Genomic DNA, 11,934 nt, shown 5'->3' with positions numbered 1-11,934 from the left:
GACAACTTCAATCTTTTCTCCATTGATAAGAATGTTGTTTATTGGTCCAGTGGTGAGGATTTTTGTTTTCTTGACATTGAGATGCAATCCATACTGAAGAAGTTGAGTTAGAGATCAATAGACTGGGCCTTCCTGGAGTTCCATGGGACAAAAATCAGTTTTCTTCTTATAAATCAAACTTAGTTCAAAGACACATGCTTTAAACACCACTGATGGATACACGTATCGGTTCCCACTCCCTCCAAATGCTTAACTTCATGAAATGAGGACTAGGAAAAGGTTCAGCCTACAGGGTCCCAGAGAGGGAGGGGGTCAAAGTCGTCATTCCACAGCCTCCACAGCACAGCGGCCAGCAGGTGGCCCCAAAGGGATGTCCCCTCTAGCTCATCAGATCCCCGGGGAGCAGAGGGAGGTGAAGGGAGGAGGAGCCCAATGTCCACCAAGACAAGCACCTCCTCGGTGGTGTGGCCATGACTCACCAGGCCCCACCAAAGCGCGTCTGCGTATGTGTCAAAGTGGTCGTTCTCGCCTTTCTCTGCCAAGTACACTAGGAATGAGGCCAGGATGAGGCAGAGGAAGCCGATGTACCAGGCGGTGACCAGTTCCTGTGAGACAGATGGATGGTGTCATCGTGGCCAAGGTACCACCCACCAGTAGCTGAATCCGCCCCCAGCCCACCAGACACTACACCAGTTCCAGGAGGGGGACTGTGCTCAGGCTTGGACATGCAGGAGAAGTCAAGAGTTGTCCCCCACAGCCTGTGGACTAGGGTCACTGGGCTTAGGGCTAGAAGAGCTTCAGTCTAGTCACCACTGGTCCGTCAGCTCTGTAGCTCCAAGCTGAAAGACTTCCATAAGATCTGAAGACCATCCAATGACTTGTGACCTGGAGCCCCTGCCCACCCACCAACCCCCAAGGCCTACTGTATCTACCTTGAGGGGACCAGTCCTTCTGACACCTGGCCCCCACTTTGCCTTTCTTCCAGGGGGGGACTCAGATGGAAAGGGAGGGGAAAGGGGCTGTTTGTTTGAGCAGGTGAGCCCACCCAAGAGAAGAATGGTCTCAACATAGTAAGGTCCTGGAATGAAGGACAGTATGAAAGGACCCTCAACTGGGACATTCCATTACGCAGTCACCCCAGACTGAAGCTTCAACAGTCCCTCCAGATGGGAGCGTTGACCAGCACTAAAGACCAGGATTGGAGATTCAGGCAAAGGAGATGGGGCCTCTCAGGAAGGTTCTATGTGGAGGGGGGTCAGGGCACAGGCAGGTGGGAAAAAGAAGTTCAAAGAGTAGAGGAAGGGGCTGCTAAGATCCCACCAGCCTCCCTTATCCTACCATCAGGACCCTTCAATACACTCCCCAAATGATAACTGGACAAAATTGAACAAAGTGGTCCCTGTCCCAGGGCAGCCTGAGAGAGAGGCAACAGGACTGCTGGCCTGGGGGGGTCTTCCACCCCACGGAACTCACCTTGCTGTGAGCGTAGACCACAGACCCCAACAGCTTCCAGGTGCCCCCTCTGCGGTCCATGCGAATCATCCGCAGAATCTGCAGAAAGCGCAGGCTCCGAAGCGCAGATGTGGCGAAGACATTGCCCTGGGAGCCAGCGGCCAGCACAGCGATGGAAGCGATGAGGACCATGATGTCTATGGGCAGTGGTGGAGTCAGGCTCCAGGGGCGGGGCCAAGATTCAGGGGCGGGGCCAGGCTCCAGGGGCCGGACTACAGGGGACGGGGGGGGGGCGCAGAGGGGAAGGGACTGAGCAGTCCCGGCCCTCCAAGGGCAGGTGAAGTTAGGACCGCCAGTCTCCTCCAGTGTTCTGCCAGGGTCCCAGGACAGGCTACCTGGCCCCCTTTCATCCCCACTCTTAGAAGGCTGCCCCAGAAATGATCTCCTCGGTGCCCAAGCTGAGTCTCACCGATCACACAGAAGGGCTTCCGAGCAAACTTGAGCCGCCCACGCCAGCCTCTGTAACGGCAGCAGCAGCCGGCAGCCCAGATCCGCACAAAGTACTCCACACCAAACACCACGATGGTCACAATTTCCTGCAGGGAGAGTGCACTAAGCATGGTGCCTTTGGGAAGGGCTGGGCTGGACACCCTTGACACTAAGAAGGCTCAGACCCACAAGTGGCCCCACCTATTCCTGGGCAGTGTCTGATCATCCCAGTTCCCTGGGTAACCATGCTTAGGTGGAAACACCTATTTCTCTGATTTGGTCATTAAACCACTCAGGCTGTCCAGATTGGGAGGGAGGGGGCGGAAGGGAGGCCCCATAGTCGGTTCCCTGCCCTGGGCATTCTCTGGTGACCGGAAGGTAGGACTGGAGACTCACTCACCAGGATGTAGAGGGCACCTTCAGAGCTCTTCTCATACTCTTTGATGGTGGAGAACACAGACAACACGAGGCAGGAGAAGACCAGCAAAAACCTGGGTGTGAGGCGGGGCCAGGGTCAGCCAGGAATGGCTGTGTCTGCAGGAAGCTGACCACACCCCCGACTCCTGCCAAAAACCTCCCAAGAAGAGCAGCAGGCTTTGTTCAATATAACACAGTGCTGCCTCCAATCCAGACTCAGAGGCTTAGAGCCCACAGGATCCCTGCCGTGCCCCACGGTCTCTGTCAGGGGAAACCAGGATGCCGGCTCCCCTTGGCTCCGGCAGCTTGTCCTGTGAGTGGGGGAATCCCCTCCATCTGAAGTCCTTCCCTCCCACTCCCTGCTCCCCTACTCTGCTGTGACCTCCAAGAGGGAGCCTTCCCCGGATGACCCCCACTGTAGGTGCCAGGACCACACTGGAAAGTGTTTTGTGGTGGAAGACACTCAGTGTGAGAAGCTCCCCATCACCCACCCCCCTAAATACCACTCACTACAAAGCAAACTCAGAACGGAACATCACCGAATCAGCACATCAATTTCTGTATTTTCGAAACATGGAAACCAAAACCCATACCAGCTACCATCAAGTCTCCTCCAGCTCATGCCAACCCCATGTGTGTGAGAGTAGTCTGTGCTCCAGGGCCTTGTCAATCTCAGAAGTAGCCCCGGGGTGGGCTCAAACCAACCTTGAAATTAATGGCAGAGCCCATCCACCAACACCACCACTACTCCCACCCCAGGGACTCTGAAACATCACCATCACCCTTAACAACATCAATGATGAGACTCTCATATCACCAGACACCCAGCCTCAAAGCCCCCACACAGCCCATAATGGGTTTCTGTTTAGAAGTTAGCATCCAGACAAGAGCCACAGTGGCATGGCTGATGTGTCTGCCCCCTGACTGTTCAACAGTCTGTTGGTTTGTCTCCTCCTCCATCCCTGTCGCCAAGCATTCCCTGGAGGCACTGGTCCTATCGGTGGTCCCACAGGATGACTCTGGTGCATTGGAGATGGAGCCCAGGGAGTTCAGCTGTTCCTGCAGGACTCTGTCTTGTCCACTAGGAGGCGCATCTCTCTGACGTAGCTCTTCAGGCTTGGCTCCATAAGGTGTTCAGGGCTGGAAGACTGAGCTTTATGGCACGTCTTTCCTGGCTAACCTGGGAAACCTTTACAAAGAGAAACTTCTAGAATGATAACACCACCTCTGTGGTCATGCTGAGGTACAGTTCATATAGAAAAAAAGAAAAGAAAAAAAAAAAAAAACTTGCTTCTTGCCCTTTTTTTCTGTTTGCGTTTCCTAGCTTAGATTTGTTCCTGGGATCTTCCAAATGGGACCGATTAGGAGTTTCATTTTGCTTTGCTTTCCAGGTGCGATTATGATGTCATGGCCACTTAGCCCTCGTGTTGGTCTTGTCAATGCTCCATTAGTCCAGCAAGAACCGCTTCAGGGAGCAGCTGTGTGGCCATCCCAACTAGCTTCCTGAACTCCCAAACTTTTCACTAGGATGTCCCAGACGTCCCCCCTCCCCCCCGCCAGGAGAACACCCTGTCCTGGGCAGAAAGACCCAGGTCATTAGAGCCTGGGAGGTGGACAAGCTGAGTCAGCTGTTCCAGCAGGAACATCCTGATCAATGCTGAGAACCACCACGGAGTGTAACAGGACCTCACACTGGGCCCTTCCCAGCTCCCAGACAAAAGCCTGCAGCCTCCTTCGGACCGTCCTCCCCACCAGCCCCCTGCCAGCTCTGGACTGCAGCCCAGGGAACACCACTGAGGCAGCCAGTTCAAGGCACAAGTGGGCACAGGTCAGAATGCAGCTCCTTGAGAACTAAGGAGGGTGTACAAGACTGGAAGGTGTGCAGAAACTGGGGTGGGGGCAGGGAGCAGGAAGAGACCCCTCCCCCAAGGGACGTGCATGACCACACATGGTGCCCTCCTTTCACCATCCCTCCTCCTCCCCATGAACCCAGCTCAGCCTGGCCCAGCTACTTCCCCAAACCAGGTGGGCTTGCCCCAGGCAGCCTCCACAGTCTCCGAAGAGGCTTCCTGGCATCAAATATGGTGGGACTACTCCCAGCTCAGAAGCATCGTGGGTTCATCATGCTGGGCTCAATGTGGAGGTACCATGGCACCTCCTAGATGCAGCTCTAGGTCCTGACCGTGAACAACATCCCCCACACACTGACAGATACAGCATACAAGAACACGCACTATTTCCAAACCACAATTAATTTCCTTTAATCATTAGCCAATTTATTCAATTAACGGAGCCCTGGGAAAAGCATGTCCAGACAACTCGTATGCCTAGATCACAATTCCTCTGTCCGCTGGTGGTGGTTCTCCTGACTTGTGCCGAATGGGTGAGCCTGGGGTGGAGACAGAGAGTCTTCAGTTCCAGGCCAGACCCTGAGCATGGGTGTGGGAGAGACACCAAGTAGGAAGGGATGGTTGTGAGCAGCTATCGAGTGGAGAGGACAGAAGGGGACCAGAACCAACTGGCAAAGTGTGGTGGACATGGAAGCCAGGGCACCCTGGGAGCGCCCCCGAGGAGTGTCCACTAGTATGGGTCCTGCAGAATGAAGAGGGGGTAGCTGCCCGGGTGTGGAGTGTTCCAAGCAGAGGGAGGAGCAAGTTCCAGGAGCTAGCAAAGGTAGAGTCTGCCCAGACTGCAGGGTGTGAGGGAGGGGGCGAGAAATCAGGCCAGACATTTGATGATGTCACCGCCAGGCCCACATGCAAGAACTGAACCCCAGTGCTGGTCCAGGAGGGTCAGTACCTCACACTGTACTAAATAGCCCTGTATGTTCAAAAAGAAAAAAACTGAAACACAGCTCCGTAAGGGTCCCCTTGAACAGGCATCTCAGAACATTCTGGAAACCCTGAGGACAGGCCACAAGCAGACCTGGTCACACATACCAACTAGCAGCCCTTCCAGCTGTCAGTGACTAGAATTCACCAGGCCAAGGCGGCAGGTAGGGCAGATAAATTCCACAGCCGGGCAGAACGTTCCAGCACTGCCTGGCTCCTCTTGATGCCAGTCCTCCACCAGCACAGAGGACCCTCTTCAGAGATGCCACTCTGGGAGCCCACCCTCCCCTGGCAGCCCAGCCTGGGCTCTAAAATTTGTTTGTGAAGTTTTCGGAACAGATGGCATTGCCTGGGGGTGGCTGGCACAGGGGAGGGAGGGTGTGGACAGGCCAGGGAAACACTATCACTCACACTGAAGCCTCCGGATGGCGAGGAGGGAGCGAGAAGGCAGCTGCATGTGTGTTTGCGGGCAGGCACCCACCCTGAAGCTCCTCCCAGAGGGACAGGTCTAAAAGGGCCTGCAGAGTCCCAGCAGGAGAGCCACAGGCCAAGTACAGGAGAACCATCTGGAAGCTTTGGCTAGTTCCTTCCCTCTGTTGCTTCAATCCTATCAGCCAGACAGAGGAAAAAACATCTTGATTGTCCCGTCTGGAAAGGCACCTCCGTAACCAGAGGCCACCCTGTCTGAGTAAAGTAGCACCCAGAGACATTCACGTCCATTTCAGAGATGGGAAAAGTGAGGCTCAGCCAGGCTGGCAAGGCTGGCAGCCCAGAACCATCAGGCCCCTGTCCCTGGAGAGGGTCTTACCCAGACATCAGGCATGGGGAGGGGGGGAACCCCTGCCCCTCAGGTCTCACAGTCCCCAGACATGGCATCCTTAAGGACAGGGCCACTTCACTAGGGTCCAGTCTCTGGGAAAGACCCCTGCAGGCCCAGCAAAAGCTCCTGCTCCCCACAGGTTGAGGGGGTGGTTCCCAGCTGGAGTGGGGGACTTCATGCCTCCTTAGTCCCTGCCACCTGAACTCCAACCTTAGCAGTGCCACAAGCTGGCAACTGTGCATGAGAAGGAGCAGCATAGGGGCACTGAATGCTGGGAACACACCCGAGTAGCCTCCCGATGCCCCCTCGGAAGCTGGGGGGGGGGGGAGGTCAGGAAACTTCTGCCCCCATTAAGACCAAGAGGAGTAAGCATGTTTTCCTAGAACTCAGGTGTGTGCCTCCTCACTGGCTTCCCCAAGGACAGGAAAGATGGGAACAGCCTGCTACTCCCCCAGCACCCACCCTTAGCTGCAGACTGTTCCATTCAGGCTCCAATGCCAGATGCCAGCATTCCTCCAACACCCACTGACAAGCCAGTCCCCAGCCTACATACAATTCCTGCCCTCCAGCATGAGGAATGTCCTAGCCTGCAGAGAAAGAGGTGCTGGCTGGCTGGAGGTCACCACAGCGGTGGTCAGCCGGCTCATTCTGATTTAGCTTCAGGAGGTGCTCTGCAGCGGTTACCAAGGAGACATGTGGGAGGATGCTGAGAGGGAGATCCCGAGGCCCTGGGCACCCCTCACGTGAGAGGTGGGAACGTGAGAGCTAGTGCAGGTTCCCCATTTCCCTCATGCTCCCATGGATCCCACGCCTCCAGAGAAGCTCTAGTATCAGACGACACCCTGGGGGAAGTGGGCACCCCCTCATCTAGAACAACATCTTTATCCAGCAGCTGGAGGGGCCTCTAGGCAGAAGTGAAATCCCTGTACCAAGAGGGGCAAGTAGCAGTCTGGTCCAGAGTGGGGCATTCTGTAGGGCAGAGAGGAAATGGCCAGGGAGCACCCACAGAGCGTGAGGATAGGGATAGGATAGGACATGGGTCCAGAGGTACCTCCTGGGTGGACCCCAGGGAGGACCCACACCCAGCCAAGCCTCAGCAGGCCACTGCATGTGCACCTGTGCCCTCACACTCTCTCGGGAGGGTGCCCCCGACACCTCCAGTGTGAGAGACTCCCCAGCTTCCATCTCTCCCTCTCCCTGCCCTAACCTAATTGCGGTGGAATATTATTCTTTCTGGAAAATCCAAGAAGCTGGTGCCTTGGGGTGCAGTGGGGGAGAGACGTGTGTCATTGTGCCGGTGTGCCCGGCTCCTGACAGGTTGGGGGCATGGGGGAAAGTAGGGGAGGGGGACATGGCTAGAGCTGGAGGCTGGGGAGGACCCAGGGACTAAGCCAGGGTAGAGAAAAAGGTACAGGGCACAGGAATGAGGGGGCTGCCGGCTCACTCCTCCCTCCCAGTAGTATTCCTTCCCCCAAAGAGCTGGCTCCAATTTCCCTAGCACTTCAGCACTTCGGAGATGCCTGGGGGTTATTCATCTCATTTTACATATTTAATGAAAATTTAACAAGGGAGTGGCAGAGGTGGGTGGAAGGGAAAAGCGATGTCAGTGCCCCCACTGTGTGCCCCCCTGAGCCACCCCCTCTCAGGTAGAGTTAATCACAGGTTTTGGAGGGGTGCCTGACTTGAAGCCACTACCACCTACACCTACTAGGCCCCAGGCCTGTTAACAGTCAGTCCACAGACAGGAAAATGGAGGCTCTGCAGACACAGGCCAGCGCTCTGTACCACCAAGACTGTCTCACTTTGGCCCACAGGTGCCACCAGGGGCTCATACAAAACCACTCTCCCCAGAGTTCCTGCCAGGCCCGAGCAGTCCAGAGGAGCACAGCAGGCTCCTCTGGTCCCTGGGGGACAGCAGTCCACTACGAAGCCGTCCAGAATCTTATCTCACCAGCCTAATAGACTGTCCATTTCAGCACTGCTGCCACTTCTAATCTGCCGAAGTGGCTGCTGAAGGCTACCCCAGGCATAAATTGACTCGTGAACACTCTGGAGATCCTGCCAGGCTGGGGAGCAGGCACGCAGTCCCCAGCCCCCTCCTGCTTCATCTCTAGAAGCTTTCCCAGATCCTATGGAGCTGGTGCTAAGCCATAGCTTATGTCCCAGCCCCCTCATCCAGCGGAGCACCAAAGGCTCTAAAGCAGAGGTGAGATGAGGAGACAGGAAGATATCACTTGGCGCGGTGCCTTGTATACAGGAAGTACTCAATAAACGCCAGTGACCCAACAGCTCACAACTCAAAAAGTCCCCATGTGACGGCATGGCGCAGATAAGAGACAGTTCTGGATCTCAGGAGAGTAAGGTTTATTGCCGGTGGACAGAGTGCCAGCTAGTGCTTAAACCACTCTGATCCCGCGTGCTTGAGAAAGTGAGCTTATATACAGGTTGGTTACATATGGGTGCGTAAGCAGGTGGAGTTAGCTGTGGGGTGAAAAGTTTTCAGCTAAATGCTTTTCCTGTTATTCAATTTTGCAAGGTTTTGTTTCAGCTTTGCGGTTTTCCTGTTACATGCACAGAGTGACCAGGGGGATACATGCTGGTTTTTGTCTAAGGGGGTGAGGGGCAGTGCAGGAGGGTCCCAGGTGTGCTACACCCAGTCCTGGTAAGTCCCAGTCCCTGCCTTAGCATTAGAGACCTCCACATATGGTCCATGTCGTCTTATGTCCTATCAGGCCAGTCCCCACCCTAGGGCCCTGCAGCCACACTGGCCTGTCACAGTGTACTCAAGCTTCTAACACCCAGGACAGAATTGCTGACATCAAGGGACTTGATGTCAGTCGATGCCCAGATGGCCAGACTTCTCAGAAGCCTCGGTGGTGGGCTCTCTCCAGATTGATGTCCAGAGGGCAAGGTCCTACCCCTCTCACACATCACTCCCAAACCCCTCACCCCATAAAGATGCAGAAATAAAGGTGTGCAGCTCCCCCAATTCCCAAAGGACCCCCAGTGCAGCTGCACCAACCACAGGACCTTCCCCAGGCCCTCATGTAAAGCAAACTGGCTGTGTCTGCCCTGCTGCCCAGCACAGCCCAATGTAGCAGCCCCAAGGGCTTGGAGAAAACCCTCACTCAGCACATGAAAAGGGCTGCTTCTGGTGCATTCACCTGACTTGGCACCTTCTGCCCAAATTCCTCTGAGGCCCAGGTGCCCACACCAGTTGACTTGCTCCCCACTGGCCAGCTGCCCCACACATGCCACAGGTGCTGTGCAAGGACACCGAGGTGCAGCCAAGTGGACTTGCCTCTTCCACATCAGAAGCACGTGATCCAGCTATTCAGCCATACCCTCACCCTGGGCTATCCTTTCTGTATCCCTAGGGATCCTCATTCAGCCAAGACTCCAGGCTCTCCTCAAGCTGTCTCTGCATCCAATCTCGAAGCTGCACCAACGTGGACTTGACACCTTGGGTGGCTCTCTGCTCACTACAGCTCTGATTACATGATCAAAATCTGTCATCAACCTACTGTCCACATAGGGGTGGAAGGAGACCACAGTCCCCAGATATGGAGATGTGTCCAGTGTCCACACAGGGGATGAACAGAGACCACAGCTCCAGACAGTGGGGACAGACTGAGGCACATCTCATTTCATAAGGACATTCCCATGATATAGTGCTAACACAAGAGAGGATCACCACAGAGCCTAAGTCCAAGACTGTCCACTCACAATGACCCTATAAGGCACAGCAGACTACTCCAGAGGGTTTCCAGGACTGTAAATCTTTACATAAGCAGACAGTCTCAGCTTTCTCCTGAGGAGCGACTGGTGGGTTTGAACCTGAGACCATGTGGTCAGTAGTCTGATGCTTAACCCACTGTACTGCCAGGGATCCTATGGAGAGAAATAGACCAGCTACATGTAGCTGACTGTCTCACAGTCACCCCACTTGTGTGAGAGAAGAGCTGTGCTACACAGAATTTGCAACGACTAATTTTTGGAAGTACATCACCTTGAAACCTCCAAACTTTTGGTTCGCAAGCACATGCATTAACTGTCCACACCATCCAGTAACTTGGATAAAGGTGGAGGGTCAGAGCTGTATTGGGAAGGATACGACTGTTTCTTGTGATTTTCTGTACATTCAGAATTTCCTGCAACGGGATGTATTATTTTTGTAATCAGAAAAGGCAAATATACTATGATCAAGTGTTTCAGAAAAAAAGGGAGCCAAGTCTCTGGAAGAGACTGCTCCTGGACCTCAGGGTGTCACTGCCAGGGTCAAGACACTTGATTTCCTTCCGCAGGATATTAATTCAGCTCTTGACTAATTAAACTGCATGTGTCAGGGAGGGCTATCTCAGACACGCTGCTGGGATGCCAACTGGGAAAGAAAGCTTCACTGAACACAAGCAGCCAGGCCTGGAGGAGACGCAGAACAAAGGGTCCCTGGCCTCGCTGACCTCCCAGCCCCTTCCTTATGACAGTCAGCATTGGCTAAGCATCCCACTATCCATGAAGTGAGGCTGGGGCCAAAACACTCTCCAAGAGGCATTTTTCAGAGAGACGATGCAGTGCGCTCGTGTTCAGCACCAAGGCCAGCATCCAGAGCTGTGCACTGGAAACCCTCCCTCTCTCCTAGCTCTTCCCCATTGCAGCCTCACCCCTTCCTCCTCCAGCAGCTGAATATCCCAGCCTCTGGTCCAAGTCCAAGCTCTGCCATCTGAGTCTTAGGAGGTTAAAACATGCCCACAGAGGGTCCATCATCAACACTATGTCACTTTATTCAATGACAGGAACAGTATACATTAACTTCTTTGCATATTTGGTCCAAGGGAAAATGTCATTTGGGATGATAAAAACTTTACAGTAACAGTTTTTAGGAAGTTGTCCTACAGAGTTGGGCATGCAGATATGTGCACAGGGGTGTTGCTTGAGGTGACAAGATTCTAAACATCCACACACAGGAAGTCAGCCATCACCCATGCTGCAGCCTCCACCTGGCACGAAGTTTACTACCGCCTCACACTTAGACCCAACCTACACAGAGGCAAACTAGCTGGAAAAGCAGAGTAAGCAAGGCTGTGACTGACTCCTTACCTGGGGTGTGTGAGCAGGTACACACACTATGTGGGCACAGGTGTGCTACCTGCTGTGGGGATGAAGACACCACAGTGGCAGGTAACAGAATGGGCTGGGGGCACATTTCCCCAGTCTGATCTTCTAAGTGTAGTGTGTTTCATTGCTCAGTGTGCATGTGTGTTTTGAGTGTCTGTGCATCTGTGTGTGTGCACAAGTGTATGTGTGTGCTTGTGTACATGTGTGAACGTGACATCTACTTTGGAAGGAGGAAGTAAGAAAAGGGAGTAGCTAACCTGATCATTACAAACAGAAGACTCCAACCTGCCTCCCACCCCTATCCTGGGGGTTCAGTTCCAAAACATCCCTTCTTCCCTGAGCTTTTCTCTTGCGAGTGAACTAGCTGGACTGGGCTCAAGTCACACTTACTCTCTTTGGGGAACAGGCGAGTCTCCAAGTCAGAGAGTGTCCTTCCACACTGAGTCTCCTTGGATGAGCACACATCTACACTCACCGAGGACCCTGCTCTAGCCCTGGCCATGTGTCCACGGTGGATCCACAACAGCGTTGGCCCAGCCTGGAGCCCAGCACAGAGCCCAGAGGTGAATTAGTGAGGTGCTCTTTGACTCTTCCCATTCCCCACCCCTCCTGGAATGTACCACCTCTGCCTAAGATTCCAAAGCTTCTCTCCACAAACCTGGGTTCCTGACAGGAATTTGCCTTTTCCTCCTACTAACCCATTAACTATTTTCTTTCTGAGCCTGACCAAAAACGTAAACTCCTCTCAGATGTTTCTGGTTTAGGTCAAGACCCAGGGCTTAGTGGGGGAAGGGAACCACCCACTGCCCC

At 54.2% G+C, this 11,934-nt stretch overlaps 1 protein-coding gene across 5 annotated transcripts in view; it reads right to left on the bottom strand.

The window, feature by feature from the left end:
* Nucleotides 1-11,934, bottom strand: part of KCNQ2 (potassium voltage-gated channel, KQT-like subfamily, member 2) — a 56,146-nt gene that overhangs the window by 29,816 nt on the left and 14,396 nt on the right. For all 5 annotated transcript variants that reach the window (XM_006873343.1, XM_006873345.1, XM_006873347.1 and 2 more), the window contains exons 2-5: nt 2,342-2,432; nt 1,922-2,048; nt 1,474-1,649; nt 480-605 (exon numbers count right to left, since the gene is read on the bottom strand). In XM_006873343.1, coding sequence (XP_006873405.1) covers nt 480-605; nt 1,474-1,649; nt 1,922-2,048; nt 2,342-2,432 — 520 coding nt within the window. The remainder of the gene's footprint in view (nt 1-479; nt 606-1,473; nt 1,650-1,921; nt 2,049-2,341; nt 2,433-11,934) is intronic.

This window comes from Chrysochloris asiatica, unplaced genomic scaffold (assembly GCF_000296735.1).
Source record: "Chrysochloris asiatica unplaced genomic scaffold, ChrAsi1.0 scaffold00238, whole genome shotgun sequence".
Classification (NCBI taxonomy): Eukaryota; Metazoa; Chordata; class Mammalia; order Afrosoricida; family Chrysochloridae; genus Chrysochloris; species Chrysochloris asiatica.
The sequence above is the reverse complement of the archived record's forward strand: the minus strand, read 5'-3'. Positions and strand labels throughout refer to the sequence as shown.